This window comes from Thamnophis sirtalis, unplaced genomic scaffold (genome assembly GCF_051295495.1).
Source record: "Thamnophis sirtalis isolate CommonGarterSnake01/CBP01778 unplaced genomic scaffold, rThaSir2_p1.2 scaffold_15, whole genome shotgun sequence".
Taxonomy (NCBI): Eukaryota; Metazoa; Chordata; class Lepidosauria; order Squamata; family Natricidae; genus Thamnophis; species Thamnophis sirtalis.
The window spans coordinates 3,182,508-3,198,914 of record NW_028261395.1 but is presented as its reverse complement, the minus strand read 5'-3'; the positions used below and the strand labels follow the sequence as shown (position 1 = coordinate 3,198,914).

General features: G+C 42.3%; 1 protein-coding gene across 2 annotated transcripts in view; it reads left to right on the top strand.

Moving 5' to 3' along the window:
- Window positions 1-16,407, top strand: part of NOC3L (NOC3 like DNA replication regulator) — a 33,335-nt gene that overhangs the window by 5,875 nt on the left and 11,053 nt on the right. For both annotated transcript variants that reach the window (XM_087702344.1, XM_087702343.1), the window contains 11 exons: window positions 992-1,149; window positions 1,656-1,721; window positions 3,366-3,493; window positions 4,904-5,065; window positions 6,879-6,972; window positions 9,144-9,319; window positions 10,274-10,402; window positions 11,799-11,930; window positions 13,982-14,062; window positions 15,257-15,357; window positions 16,102-16,174. In XM_087702344.1, the coding sequence (XP_087558470.1) occupies window positions 992-1,149; window positions 1,656-1,721; window positions 3,366-3,493; window positions 4,904-5,065; window positions 6,879-6,972; window positions 9,144-9,319; window positions 10,274-10,402; window positions 11,799-11,930; window positions 13,982-14,062; window positions 15,257-15,357; window positions 16,102-16,174 (1,300 nt within the window). The remainder of the gene's footprint in view (window positions 1-991; window positions 1,150-1,655; window positions 1,722-3,365; window positions 3,494-4,903; window positions 5,066-6,878; window positions 6,973-9,143; window positions 9,320-10,273; window positions 10,403-11,798; window positions 11,931-13,981; window positions 14,063-15,256; window positions 15,358-16,101; window positions 16,175-16,407) is intronic.

The window sequence follows — 16,407 nt, the reverse complement described above, 5'->3', positions numbered from 1 at the left end:
TGTTTTTTTATTTGTGCTGATAAATAAATAAAGGAAGACTAGTATAGATCTATTTCAAGCTATTTAGCTCTCATCAGCTAGCCATATCCTTACTGGGATTCGAACCTGTGCTCTATTGCCTCCCAGGCAGGGGAGTATATATATATATATATATATATATACATACACACACACATACACACACTTAAAGTCACAACCCCTGGTATGCCCAAGTATGGGAGGAAGGTCACACTTCCACTCTCTGTCATTAGGCTCGTCACAAGAGACCATCCAGACAGAAACCCAATATTTTTTACTGTTGCCTTTTTTGTTACATTTGTTATATTTATGCTGATAAATAAATAAAGGGAGACTAGTATAGATCTATTTCAAGCTATTTAGCTCTCATCACCAAACTTGGGTATGGCTAGCTGATGAGAGCTAAATAGCTTGAAATAGATCTATACTAGTCTCCCTTTATTTATTTATCAGCATAAATATAACATATAGATAGATAGATAGATAGATAGATAGATAGATAGATAGATAGATAGATAGATAGATAGATAGATGAGATAGATAGAGATATAGAGATAGAGATATAGAGATATAGCTATAGAGATAGAGAAATAGATATAGATATAGATCCTTTATTGTCATTGTACAAAATAAATACAACAAAATTGGTTACCAAGGTCTAAAATATAACTAATGTTTTTATGTGTTGACCTTTCTAATTTAGGTCTCAAGGGTTAAGAGCTTGACCGTATTTTGCATCTGAAATAACGGAAATTATTAGAAAACGTCAGTGAAGCATTAATTTTAATAATTGCGTGGTCCTCATGAATACATCACACAATTTGGCAAAGCTGTCACTGACGGGGGGGGGGGGGAGAGGAGTTGGCCGTTTTAATTTTTAATGGTAGCATTATCTCAATGGTCCTTCATAGTCAAAACGACCCAAGACGTTTGAATAGATAAAAATGATTCATATGCGAATTTCATTCCCTAGCGAACCTGTTCACGCCAAGAAACGCAAGAATGAAAGCGTGATGGACAAATACGAGAAGATGCCGAGGCGCCTGCAATCCGAACCTGAAAAGGAACTGATTCATCTGCTTCCAATCAAAGATAAGCACGGAATTATTCCACAGACCATCGAAAAGCCAGGTCAGATATACACTTCGGATTGCCTTGCAAACAGTCAGTAATAAAATGTGGAATTGAATTGAATTTATTATATTTCTATGCTGCCCTTTTCCCCGAAGGGGACTCAGGGCGGCTCACAATCCAAGTCAAGGGGGGGTGGTACAAATAAGGGGGGGAAAAGAACACGAACAAAACAATACCACAATTTAAAAACACACAACAACCATACCATTCGAGGAGGGGGGCAAAAGCTCTTTAGCCCCAGGCCTGTCGGAACAGCCAGGTTTTAAGGGCTTTGCGGAAGGCCTGGAGGGTGGTGAGGGTTCAAATCTCCACGGGGAGCTCGTTCCAAAGGGCCGGAGCAGCCACAGAGAAGGCCCTCCTCCGGGTGGTCGCCAATCGGCATTGGCCAGTGGATGGAATTCGGAGGAGGCCTAGTCTGTGGGATCTAATCAGTCTATTGGAGGAATCTTAGGGTGTGTGTTTGTGTGTGTGTGTGTTTTTAAAGGGCATGCTCTTTCTTGCAGTTATAAGTGCTGAAGAGGAAACAGAAGAGAAAGAACAAGTAGTTGAAGAAGAGGAAGTGACGGAAGGTAATTAATGCTTGGAAAATAATAATTTGAACAGTTGGAAGTATTGGAAAAAAAAATTCTTCAAATGCTGTGAATGTTACTGGGATGGCGGTAGAAGCAGTTTAATTGGTATTTCTTGGAAAGGAAGCTAAACACAGTTGGTCCTTGCTTAACGACAGCAATTGCAACCAGCAACTCTCTCCCAAACAATATGGTTAATAAGGCTTTGACAACGTGTGACTGCCGACTTACAAAAACACTTTACAGCAGTTCTGGTTACTTCATTAAGCAAATCCTGCTTAGCACAATCTCATTTGCGACCCTCCTGCCAGCTGACTCCCGTCACCCGAGAAATGCGCGAACGTCAAAAGCGCGCCGACAAAACCGCGGCGTTAAAACCGCGATGTCAAAACCACGCCGTCAACAGCGCGCCGACAAAACCGCGCCGACAGAAGCGCGATTTAAGGTAAGGTAAGGTTTAGGGTTAGGTTTAGGGTTTGGTTTAGGGTTAGGGTTACAGCGCGCTTCTGTCGGCGCGCTGTTGGCGTGCTTCAGCGCTCATTCGTCGGCGCGGTTTTGTCGGCGCGGTTTTCTCACCGCGGTTTAGTCAGGCGCGCTTTTGTCGTTTGCGCATTTGTGGTGGAACCGCTGACTCCAGTTGTTGGAAGCTGGCGGTGAAGTCACAAGTAGCCGTGAGATGCTGTGTTCATAACAAGCACCTGGATTGCAACCACGTGGCCAAGGGAACACTGTAATGGGTGCAACTACGAGCACCGGTTGTAAGTGTCCTTGTTCAGCACCATCGTAACTTCAAGTGGTCACTGAACAAATTGTCATTCAGTGAGGACTACCTGTAGCTGGATTTTAGCCGATCAATAGACTGCTGTTCAGCTGCTCTAGATGTCAGGCCAGCTCTGATCAGAAAATTGGGTTCCACCACAAATCCGCGAAGCCCTTATCCGCGGAGACATAACCGCGAAGACTAATTAGCGCCGTTCGAAGCGCTAAGGAAAAACGCGACCCTACCACGATGACATAATCGCGGAGGGCAAATCCGCGCATTCCCAAGCACTCAGTACCCTAAACCTAACCCTAAACCTAACCCTAACGCTAAGCCTAACCCTAAACCTAACCCTAACCTTAAACCTAACCCTAAACTTAACCCTAAAACAAACCCCTAAAACAAACCCCTAAACCTAATCCCAACCCTTACCTTAATTGAAATCGGCTTTCTGCCGCGGCGCCGTTTTAAAGCGCCCTTCTGTTGCCGTGCTGTTGTCGCGGCGGTGATGACGTCGCGGCTTTAGCGACGCGCTTACTATATCTCCGCGGACAAGGGCTTCGCGGTTTTGTCGTGCCACGGAAAATTGATGTTGTTTTCAAAACGAGGCAGGTATCTGAGCCAATTGTTTGAAAGTCGATATGAGAGTCCAACCAAGTTATAAATTTTATCTTTACTAGAGGCACCGAGCCTGGGGCAGAACCTTCCAGAAAACCCCGAGAGGGAAGCAGAGAGGTCTAAATAAGAATCCTCAGATGAACAGTTCAATAACAGTTAGAATGTTTCTTCCACATGCTGCCGTTGCCATTTCTAAGTAAACTCTTTCCACTCCATCTCACTTGCAAATATTTTTTAAACAGTTAAGTTGTTTTATTTATTACCAGCTCTTGAAGACCCCTTATCTGGTCTTACTGTTGAAGAATTATTAGTCCATAGGAAAAAAAAGCTACAGGAGAAGAAGATGCAGATAGCTGCTTTAGCATCTGCAATTTTGTCTGATCCAGAAAATACTGTAAGTAACCCCTGGTTTTTGGAAATAAGTTAAAATAAAGGGGAATCTCAAACTTAAAGCAGAGAGAAGAATTTTGGGTTTAATATCTTGGTACAATCAGGTCTCCCAATGGTTTACATTCAGTTTTCCATGTTACCATCATCCTAAACTTTGTGGAAGTTAGATGAAAGGAGAGTTTTCTCTGCCGAGGTGGCGCAGTGGTTAAATGAAACACTGCAGGCTACTTCAGCTGACTGGCAGTTCGGCGGTTCAAATCTCGCCGGCTCAAGGTTGACTCATCCTTCCATCCTTCCGAGGTGGGTAAAATGAGGACCTGGATTGTTGTTGGGGGCGATATGCTGACTCTGTAAACTGCTTAGAGAGGGCTGAAAGCCCTACGAAGCGGTATATAAGTCTAACTATTGCTATTGCTAGATAGATGATAGGTAGAAAAAGAGAGAGAGAGAGAGATGTAGGTAGGTAGGTAGAGATACATAGATAGATGATAGATTGATAGATCGATAGATTGATCAATAGATAGGTGATAGATAGATGATAGATAGATAGATAGATGATAGATAGATAGATAGATAGATAGATAGATAGATAGATAGATAGATAGATAGATAGATGATAAATAGATGATAAATAGATGATAGGTAGATAGATAGATTGGTAGATAGATTGATAGATTGAGAGAGAGCCGAGGTGGCGCAGTGGTTAGGGTGCAGTACTGCAGGCCACTTCAGCTGACTGTTATCTGCAGTTCAGCGGTTCTAATCTCACCGGCTCAAGGTTGACTCAGCCTTCCATCCTTCCGAGGTGGGTGAAATGAGAACCCAGACTGTGGGGGCAATATGCTGACTCTGTAAACCGCTTAGAGGGGGATGAAAGCCCTATGAAGCGGTATATAAGTCTAACTGCTACTGCTATTGCTATTTTCTAAACCAGGGGTGTATGACCTTGGCAATTTTAAGATGTGTGGACTTCAATTCCTTTAAGAACTGTGGAATTATGGGAGCTGAAGTCCACACATCTTAAAATCCTGGGATTGGGGCACCCCTGCTCAAACAGTATTCATGGGTCTTATTCTTGGTCACGCTTAATACTATTAATTTTTTATTTTAAAATTATTGAAAAATGTTTTTTTTAAAAAAATGCAGTCCTCTTTTCAAAAGATGCTTAATAAAAAAAATGAAATATTTTTAGCTACCAATCAGAGATTTTAAAAAGAGCTTTATAGCAGGAGGTATAGAGCTGGCGAGCAGAGTTGAAAGATTCTGGGAAATTTTAGAGAGTAGAATGTATGACAAAATACAAGATAATTCCTGGCTACTTGCCTGAAACGCCACCTGGAATATCCTCTGAACATTCGCACTTTAGCTTACATAGTGACAGGTATGTACTCAAAGGTGTGTTATTCCTGAGCAGGTAAAGAAACTCAAAGAGTTGCGTGCAATGTTGATGGAACAGGATCCCAACGTGGCTGTGATCGTGCGGAAATTGGTGATGGTTTCTTTGATGGAGCTCTTCAAAGATATTACTCCATCCTACAAAATCAGACCTTTGACAGAGAGAGAGAAAAACACAAAGGTGAGGTTATACAACGACAGAGGCTTACTATTAAAATTGGGAAGGTTTAAAAATACTTCAGGGGAAAAAAAAAACATCTAGATTTTGTTACAACTTTGCAATTTGTGTTTTAACAGTCATTTGAATAATTTTATCTTGATCTTGATATCATCACTCATCCCTGCTGATTTATTGAAAGAAAGTTAACTTAAATGTTTGTCCAATACAAAGTGGTTAAGCAGATTCGGCTTCCGCGTTGACTTTGCTTGTCAGAAGATCGCAGAATTTAGTATTTTTAATACTAATGCTTTATATTTGATATAGTTCCAGTGAAATAAATGCTTGTCTGAAATCTTATACATTAATCCCTTCAGACATGTGCATTACACTAAGTAGAATTCCTACTGCTGGGGAATGTTTTTTAAATATAAATGATGGAGTGTGGGAGGGAGGGATGAATATTAGGCTTGAATATTAGGTAAGGGGGGAAGATGAGGAGGATAAGGAGGAGTGGAATGAAGAGAGAGGAGAAGGAGAAAGGAAGGGGAAGTAGAGTAGGAAAGGATGATGGAAAGAAGAAAGGAGGTGTTAGATTTTAATGTAATATGATTGCACATGTATACTGTCTTCTCTTATTTTTTCTTTAAAACTAAGATATGTTAAGTATATTGATAGGGAAGCATAAATGCCATCAACATAGAATGGAGTTTGCTCAGAAGCTGAAATACACCAAGGAGAGGAAGAGTGGGAAACAGAGGAGAGAAGAAAGATAGGAAGAGAGGGATAGGAGAGAGGGTGAGGGGGGGAAGATGAGGTGTATAAGGAGGAGTGGTAAGGGGAGAGAGGAGAAGGAGAAAGGAAGGGGAAGTAGAGTAGAAAAGGATGGAGGGAAGACGGGATGTAGAAGAGTGGGAAACAGAGGAGGGAAGAAAGATAGGAAGAGAGGGATAGGAGAGAGGGTGAAGGGGGTAGATGAGGTGTATAAGGAGGAGTGGTAAGGGGAGAGAATAGAAGGGGAAAGGAAGGGGAAGAAGAGTAGAAAATGATGGAGGGGAAAAAGGATGTAGAAAGGGGGAGGAGAGAGGGGGAAGAAAGTGTCGTATAAGGTATAAATATGGTGTCTGGACAGTGGGAAACAGAGGAGAGAAAAAAGATAGAAAGAGAGGGCTAGGAGAGAGGAAGAGTGGGAAACAGGAGAGAAGAAAGATAGGAAGAGAGGGATAGGAGAGAGGAAGAGTGGGAAACAGGAGAGAAGAAAGATGGGGATAGGAGAGGGTAAGGGGGGAAGATGAGGAGGATAAGGAGGAGTGGAATGAAGATGTAGAAGAGTGGGAAACAGGAGAGAAGAAAGATAGGAAGAGAGGGATAGGAGAGAAAGTAAGGGGGGAAGATGAGGATAAGGAGGAGTGAAATGAGGATGTAGAAGAGTGGGAAACAGAGGAGAGAAGAAAGAGAGGAAGAGAGGGATAGGAGAGAGGGTAAGGGGGGGAGATGAGGAGGATAAGGAGGAGTGGAATGAAGAGAGAGGAAAAAGGAAGGGGAAGTAGAGTAGGAAAGGATGACAGAGGGAAGAAAGGAGGTAGGAGAGAGGCAGAAGAAAGAGGTGTATGGAGAGCAGAAGAGCTAATAATGGGATTTTATCTTTCTGGGCGTTGATGACAAGAGGAACTGATGTAATTACTACTTAATACAATAGGATATTGGCTATGTAATAGTATACATGTGATTATCTGTTATGAAAATGGAAAATAAAAAAGTATATTTAAAAATAATAACAATAAATATAAATGATTGAGTAATACGGTGGACACATGGCAAAATATTTATCTTGCAGGTTAAAAAAGAAACTCAGAAATTGAGAGAATTTGAAGAAGTCCTTGTGAGCCAATACAAGTTTTATTTAGAAAATCTGGAACAATGTATAAAAGGTATAACCTACAGTGTGTATTATTTTAATGGAATGTCATACCGATCCTTATAAGAGCCAAGGTGGCGCAGTGGTTAAATGCAGCACTGCAGGCTACTGCTAGATCAGCAGTTCAGCGGTTCAAATCTCACCGGCTCAGGGTTGACTCAGCCTTCCATCCTTCCGAGGTGGGTAAAATGAGGACCCGGATTGTTGGGGGCAATATGCTGACTCTCTGTAAACCGCTTAGAGAGGGCTGAAAGCCCTATGAAGCGGTATATAAGTCTACTGCTATTGCTATTACTGCTATAAAAGATTAGTCTCACTAAAGCCAGCGAATAAATAGGATATAATTATATTTCAATGATTCTTCTCCCTACTACAATACTGGGTATTCCGTCACGGGGAAGGAAAAGGAATCACTCTTTCTGTAAATTATAAACCATAATATTTAATGGAAGCTAATTTTAGAATTGTTGCCTATGTGCTCCTGATTCGTTTCCATTTTTAGCCTGTCCCTTCTTTTTCTCCATTTCAAGTCTTGGTTTTATTCAAGATTTTACTGTTAAATATGTTTAATGTACCTTTTTAGAGGACTATATGGGAAAAGAGAGAATTTTTTTTCAGAAGAATATAATAATAACAACGTACAGGTCAATTTACATTCGAGATTTTGATCTGCTTTGCATTTCTGATACCTGTGAAGAAAATTGGGGAAAAAAACCCTGCATGAAATATGCACTAGCTTCAGGAATGGCCTCACCTTTGATCTTAAGTTAATACAAATCACCGTATCTTTTGACCTATAAGACGCACCGGAGTATAAGACGCACCATGATTTTAAAGAGGTAAATTAAAAAAAAAGGTTTTGCATTCTGCAGGCCTCCCAAACTTGCTGCATGCCTTGTTTTTTGGAAGAAAAAAAAAGCATGCAGAGCTTTCGGAGGCTTGTAGAGTGCTCCTAGGGGCTGGGGGGACAAAAACAAGCACAAACGGCCCATTTTTTTCTCATTTTTGCCCTCCCCAGCCCTCAGGAGCACTCTACAAGCCTCCCAAACCCTCTGCACGTCCATTTTTGCAAAGGGGGTGGGGCTTCGGTAGGTCAAAAATGCTATATTCAGCGTATAAGACGTACCCAGATTTTCACCCTCTTTTTGAAGGAAAAAATGTGCGTCTTATACTCCAAAAAATACGGTAGATATAAGAACAAAAAATATTCTTACCATTACATGAAAAGCCACAGTCCTTTTTTAAAAATCTTTTGCAGTATGTTGTTAGCGAGTCCAATTGGGATTGGAAATTTGGTGGTTAACAAAGTGGTCGCTGTTCTGTCCTCCCTTCTCCGCTCGTTAACAGACGACAGGCAGACAAACTTAAAAGGGAAGAACTTTATCAGTCCTCGGCTCAGACTGGCTGCAAGCCCAAAAATAAACATAAAGTCTCTGACAAGATAACAGAATGCAAAACAAAACTCTTACAAAGCAATGCACTTCTCCAAGAATCAGGGTTACAGAAAGCAAATCACTTCTCCAAGTGTCTCTCACAAATAAACCACGACCTAGGATCAATGAACGTCGAACGAACGTTGACTCCTGCAACCAGGGCGTGGCACCATCCTTCCTTTTATCACCAGAAGACGCCACTAACGAGCCCCAGCTGCATTGTTAATCTTGAATCCCGAAAAGACTCACAGGAGATTTCTGCTGAGTCACAACAGGTCACTAAGTGAATCGCCACAATTGTGTGCGTGGGCACGCCCGTGCGCACAGGCTGAGGGGAAAGGCTTCAAAATAGTCACGCCAACTGTTCAAGAGGATGCAGCTGCTTTAATGCTCGTAGGAGAAATTATTTGCAATCACTCTCTTCAAAATTTTTGCACAGCCCTAATTTTTCTCACTGTGCCTGTGCAAGATTTGGTAGCGTTAGAAAGTATCGTTATTTACGCTTAAGGAACTTGCTCAGTTGAAAGAGCTAAAACGTTTCAAGGAAATTTTTGAAGATTAATAATTTTAGCCGAGCAAAACTCAAGTCTTTCCAATATTCCAGTCAGATTCTCTCAGGACGATTATCATCCAGTGATGCAGTTCAGCGCCTGATTTCCCCTCCGAATTACAAACTTATTCCATTTGAAATCGTACGATTGTTACGAAGGAGTCTGTAAATATTGAAGCGTTGTGTAACGTTTCCTTTTAGATTGGAAGCAAAGGAAGCTGAAGAAAAGCAACGTGATTTCAGTGAAGGCATACAAAGGCCTCGCCGAGATTGCCGTGAAGTGCCTTTGTGAGCTCCTGGTGGCCCTGCCTCACTTCAACTTCCACAATAACATCATTGCGCTGCTTGTACCACTTATGAACGATGATTCGAAAAAGGTAGGCCTTCTAGTACCTCCTGCTTGGCTTAATTTTATTTATTTATTTGTTAAAAGAGCCAAGGTGGCGCAGTGGTTAAATGCAGCACTGCAGGCTACTGCTAGATCAGCAGGTCAGCGGTTCAAATCTCACCGGCTCAGGGTTGACTCAGCCTTCCATCCTTCCGAGGTGGGTAAAATGAGGACCCAGATTGTTGGGGGCAATATGCTGACTCTGTAAACCGCTTAGGGAGGCCTGAAAGGCCTATGAAGCAGTATATAAGTCTACTGCTATTGCTAAATTTCTAGGCCGCCCAATCCCGGAGGATTCCAGGCGGTTTACAAAGAAAGAAAAAAGAAAAGCAAAATAAAAAAAAATAATTTAAAAATTCCCAACACGCATACATTTCTGATCGGGGCTGGACCTTAACACTAAGGTCAACAGCCCCAGGCCTGCCGGAACAGCCAGGTTTTAATGGCTTTCCTGAAGACCATGAGGGTGGGTAAGGTCCGGACCTCTGGGGGTAGCTCATTCCACAGGGTCGGAGCAGCCACAGAGAAGGCTCTCCTCCGGGGGCCCGCCAGCCGACACTGTCCGGCTGACGGTGTCCGAAGGAGGCCCAATCTGTGGGATCTTATCGGCTGTTGGGAGGTGTGTGGCAGTAGGCGGTCTCGCAAATACACTGGTCCTGAGCCATGTAGGGCTTTAAAGGTAAGAACCAACACCTTGAATTGCGTCCGGAGACCAATTGGCAGCCAGTGCAGCTCGCGGAGGACAGGTGTAATATGGGTGTATCTCGGTACACCCAATATCGCTCGCGCGGCTGCATTCTGGACTAGCTGTAGCCTCCGAACGCTTTTCAAGGGTAGCCCCATGTAGAGCGCATTGCAATAATCCAGCCTTGAAGGTTTTATACTAAACGTGTTGATTTCCAAAGCGAATCCTCTAAACTGGGATTTTTTTTAAACCTCACAGATTTCTGAACCGTGTTGTGATGCGATAAAGTGCCTCTTTAAGCAAGATAAGTTAGGCGTTGCTTCACTTGGTGCGGTGAAGGTCATTTCTGGCTTGGTGAAAAGCCGGAATTATGACGTGAGACCTGAGGTGAGTTTGTTGGTATGTCGTTTCGTTTTTGAGAAAGCATTGAGGATGGATTCTCCCGTTTCTATTGAAATGGCATAAAACCTTCAATTCCGTGCTTCTATTGAAGGTTTGATATACTTATTTCTGTCCTTCATGAACGAGCGATTGGCAAGAAGGAGAGCTGGGAATCTCCGTCTCACCTTGACAGCTTTAATACTTGTGGACTTCAACTCCCAGAATTCCCCACTGAGCCATCCTTGCCAGTACTTCAAGGTTGGACATCCTTGCTCTTATCTCAGGGGTGTCAAACCCACGTCATGGCGGCGTCACATCAGGACTTTTCCCCCCTTCGCTAAACCGGGCGTGGGCGTGGCCAGCGCATGACACATCTGGCCCGTGGGCCGGGAGTTTGACAGCCTTGCTGTACTTGAAAGAAATTGTTTTAATTTTTCATACATATTTTTGACTCTTATTTATTAATTAGACTTAATTATTAATTAATCAGACTTATATACCGCTTCATAGGGCTTTCAGCCCTCTCTAAGCGGTTTACAATTTTTTTTAGCAAATTGAGTCAGCAACTTGCCCCCACAGTCTGGGTCCTCATTTCACCCACCTCGGAAGGATGGAAGGCTGAGTCGACCTCGAGCCGGTGAGATTAGAACCACCAAACTGCAGATAACAGTCAGCTGAAGTGGCCTGCAGTACTGCACCCTAACCACTGCGCCACCTCGGCTCTCTTCCACAATTTGGACCAGAATTTTGGTCACCAAGTGATGCAGTCATTAAGCAAGTCGTCATGTGACTAAACCCAACTTCCCCAACATTGTTTACTGTGGTCATTAATCAAATCATGTGGTCATTAAGTGAACCAGCCAGTAGTTAAGTGTATTGGGCTTCTCCCATTCAGAAGCCAATTGAGGTCCCAAATCACATGGTTGCAAGATGCTGCGTCTATCATAAATGTAAGCTAGTTGCCATGAGCCCGAATTACAATCATATTTATTTATTTATTTATTAGACTTATATACCGCTTCATAGGGCTTTCAGCCCTCTCTAAGCGGTTTACAAATTTTTTAGTAAATTGAGTCAGCAACTTGCCCCCACAGTCTGGGTCCTCTTTAAACCCACCTCGGAAGGATGGAAGGCTGAGTCGGCCTTGAGCCGGTGAGATTTGAACCGCTGAACTGCAGATCACAGTCAGCTGAAGTGGCCTGCAGTGCTGCACCCTAACCAGTGCGCCACCTTGGCTCTTCACGAACATGGACATGGGAGTGGTGCAATCATAATTTTCAATCCTAATTTTTGTCGCAATGTCATGACTTTGAACTATTATTAAACAAGTGTTTGTAAATCCAGGATTTCCTGTAGTTTTTTTGATGAGAAATAAATAAATGCATGTGGATATTCTATTTAGGTTTTAATGGCGCTCCTTCATCTAAGAATTAAAGAAGTGGAAGTGAAAAGAGATGCAGAAGACATCACCCCAAAGAACAAAATCATGACTTACAGAGACAAAAGGAAAAATCTATCCAGGATGCAAAGAAAGGTATTTTTTTTTCCCACAGTAAGCAAAAAAATGTGAAATAGAATTCTTAACTAATAATATGTCCAAAGCCAAATTCCATTGGGTACCAATGGGACAGTGGCTGATTGAGAAGCATGTTTACATGTACTATAATTCTCTGAAACCTGCTTTGGATCTGATGATATTGTTGACCAAAATATATAAAATGTAAGAACTCAAATCATTGGGGGTTTAGCCTTGCCACATATGTACTAACATCACCCTGCCCTTATTTTTCCCCCCAAAAAAATATTCTTATCTATTGTCTCGTATATGTTATAAATTTTGTGTGGGGATTCTCCAGATCATGAGTGGGTAGAAAGTAGATCCGGTTCACCCACCTAACACCACTGGCTGCCTATTGGTCTCCGGATACGCTTCAAGGCGCTAGTCGTCACTTATAAAGCCCTTCATGGTATTGGACCTGGGTACTTGAGAGACCGCCTGCTGCCAATTACCTCCAACAGACCGATTAGATCCCACAGATTAGGCCTCCTCCGAATTTCATCCGCCGGCCAATGCCGACTGGCGACGACCCGGAGGAGAGCCTTCTCTGTGGCTGCTCCGACCCTCTGGAACGAGCTCCCCGTGGAGATTCGAACCCTCACCACCCTCCAGGCCTTCCGCATAGCCCTTAAAACCTGGCTGTTCCGACAGGCCTGGGGCTAAAGAGCTTTTGCCCCCCCCCCCTCGAATGGTATGGTTGTTGTGTGCTTTTAAATTGTGTATTGTTTTGTTCGTCTTTTTTATCCCCTGTCTGTACCCCCTTCCCTAACTTGGATTGTGAGCCGCCCTGAGTCCCCTTCGGGGAAAAGGGCGGCATATAAATGCAATAAATTCAATTCAATTCAATCCGAATCTACTGGTGATTGGAAAAAGCTCAGCAAGAGATTCTGATTCTCAGTTGTTCCAGAATATAAGCACAAAATGCATGTACACACACACACACACACATAGATATGCACACAGCATGAGTTACCATGGGCCAATATTTACATGGAAGCGTCATTGGCATGTTTGGTACTAAAACCGCAAACGGATCAGAATTCTTTCATTCTGACTCAAACATGCGCATAACAATTTCACATCTAAGGCCAGCATGCAGCCTTAAGCACTTCTGCCGTTTCTACAAATCAGGACAGAAGAGAAACCTGTCAGATATTTGGGGAGTAACCTGTTAACTTATTTGTTTATATCGATACCCGTTCAGCTTTAGACGCTCTGGATGGGTAGTATTCCATAAAACATTATCAGAGAATAATAATAATGATTACATGGATAAAACTATCACAATGCAACCCAAGAATTCAGGGAAAGGATCACTCAGGGTCTTAGATATAGACACTCTCATCCAGTCACCTCTTGACACTATGTCTGCTTGATGACAGCCATAGTGTTCCTGCCCACGTGTGTGTGTGTGTGTGTTTGGGGATATGAGGGAATGAAAAACCCAACAGGCAAATTTCAAGGACAGGAGGGCCCTTATTCTCCCCCAGACAAGTGTTGGCTGACTTGGTCATGGACAAAATCAGTGTTGTTATGAATAATTCAAACGGGAAATGCCATTGTGGATCGGAAGTTCAGGGAACGTGAAATCATTAGTGTTGTGACTCAGCAGCTGCGGCTCGTTAGTGTCGTCTTCTGGAGATAAAAGGACGGATGGTGTCACGCCCTGGTTGCAGGAGTCAACGTTCGTCGTTCGTTCGTGGTTCATCGTTCATCGGTCGTGGTTTGTTTGTGAGAGACACTTGGATAAGTGATTTGCTTTCTGTAACCCTGATTCGAGGAGACACTTGGAGAAGTGATTTGCTTTGTAAGAGATCTTTGTTTTTGCATTCTGTTATCTTCTTGCCAGAGACTTTATTTATGTTTATTTTGGGCTCGCAGCCAGTCTGAGCCGAGGACTGATAAAGTTATTTCTTTTTAAGTCTGTCTGACTGTCGTCTGTTAACGAGCGGAGAAAGGGGGTCAGAACACATTGGTATTCCAATTCCCAAATCTGGTTAGCTTCTAAATCACTTGTTCCTTTTCAGTGGAAGAAAGCAGAAGAAAAACTGGAGAGAGAACTGTTGGAAGCCGAAGCCTCTGAAAATACAGAGAAAAAACTGAAACTGGTATTTACATTCTTCACACATTTTATATTTTCTGGGAGTCCTTTTGGGTGTCACGTGACATAGGACTGGATCATGCAACGTGTTTCTTCCAAATTCTTTTTCCGCTGTGGCTCATCAGAAATAGCGAATTCAAGTAGCAATAGCAGTTCGACTTATATACCGCTTCATAGGGCTTTCAGCCCTCTCTAAGTGGTTTACAGAGTCGCCCCCACAGTCTGGGTCCTCATTTCACCCACCTCGGAAGGGTGGAAGGCTGAGTCAACCTTGAGCCGGTGAGATTAGAACCGCCGAACTGCAGATAGCAGTCAGCTGAAGTGGTCTGCAGTACTGCACCCTACCCACTGCGCCACCTCGGCTCTTAGTAGAAGTGGGGGCCATGAAGAAAGACTTAAAACCTGATATTATCCTTGTTTAATGACCACAATTGGGGCCCAGAACACTACTAAAGCTCGCGGTCACTAAGTGGAAGGTTTTCCACATAACTTTCCATTCAGTCGTTAATGACCACAATTGTGGACACAATTTGCTATTTCCTCCATTTTCTGTTAATTCTGCTGGTTGGAAGCCAGTTGCAAAATGCCGAATGGTGATTACGTGACTGTTAGGCACTGCAGTGGTAATAAATGTGAAAACTGCTCACAAAACTGTTGAATAGTCACTAAATGAAGTGGTCGGTAAGGGAGGGCTACCTATAAACATGGGTCCATATCTCATTGTGCCATTGATGTTCTTCAGAAGTTTAGCAAATGCAAGAATACAGTAATAGATTGTCACTTATGCTTGAGCTAATAAATATTTTTTTATTTACTAGCATGATTACCTTAATAGAGGTTGTGTCATAGTTACAATTGCTGCTAACTCAGAATGGTATAAAGCTTTCTGGCTGCCAAAATTAGATCGTTTATTGTAAAGGCAGAATTTTTTTAATCGTAATTTAGGATTAATAGCTTTTTAAAGCAGCCTTTCAGATCTCAAGGACCACTAAATTCATAATTTTAAATTCTGCGGACCACTAATATGAATTTTTTAAAAAAGATAAATAGTATTTAGTGCAATATAAAAAATGCAAATATTTTTTCAGTGGACCACTGGCTGGTGACTGCTGTTCTAAAGTGTTGCATGAAGAAGAAAAAATATTTGATTAAAATGAAATTATTTAGCTTCATGTATTATTTTATGCCTCTTTTACTATAGCATACAGAAACGTTGAATATCGTATTTTTGACTTACTTTCGGATCTTGAAAAAAGCCCAGAAATCTCCTCTTGTGCCTGCTGTGCTAGAAGGCCTTGCAAAGTAAGTATTTCAGAATAATTTTGAGATTTCTTTGAAAGGAAAAAAGAAATCTAGGGACTACATGCTAATGTCTATCCTTACAATGTAAACATATGAGCAGTCGTTTACAGCATTCTTCAAAATTAAATATAGCAATAGTAATAGCAGTTAGACTTATATACCGCTTCATGGGGCTTTCAGCCCTCTCTAAGCGGTTTACAGAGTCAGCATATTGCCCCCAACAACAATCCGGGTCCTCATTTTACCCACCTCGGAAGGATGGAAGGCTGAGTCAACCTTGAACCGGTGAGATTTGAACCGCCGAACTGCAGAACTGCAGTCAGCTGAAGTAGCCTGCAGTGCTGCATTTAACCACTGCGCCACCTCGGCTCTAGGTGTCCAGGGACTACATGCTAATGTCTATCCTTACAATATAAACATATGAGCAGTCGTTTACGGCATTCTTCAAAATTAAATATCACGATATAAAAAGTGACATTTGAAATATTTAGTTGACCAGCAGTTCTGTATCTGCTTTATATTTTATCTTTCATTATCAGTATGAATTTGGTTTTTTTTTTCAAAATTCCCCCTAGTAAGTGAAACGTAGCCTTGTTCCTTGCTGTATGCATTTATTTAAAAATGAATGCAGTGCTACAAAAACAAGACTTAAGCTTTTGCCTCCCCAAATAAAATACCAAAACAAGCAAACGATATTGAGTTTTGTGGATGAATCCTGTGTAAAATCAAGTTTCTTTCATTTAGATTCGCCCATCTCATAAACCTGGAATTTTTTGATGATCTTCTGATGGTTCTCCATTCCCTTATTGTGTCTGGGGTAAGTTTACTGCTTTCTGATTAAACAAGGACCCTTATTCTGTGTCGGAAGTAAAGAATCTTGTAACTTGCCACCCAGGCTCCATCCTCAAGATTTCCCCTTTTCCAGTGGTGGGTTTCAAAAATTGTTCGAACCTACTCTGTGGGTGTGTCCTCCTTTGTGGGAGTGGCTTGCCGCCCATGTGACCGGATATGAAGGTGCCGACGACACTTGTCAGAACCACCTTAAATGAC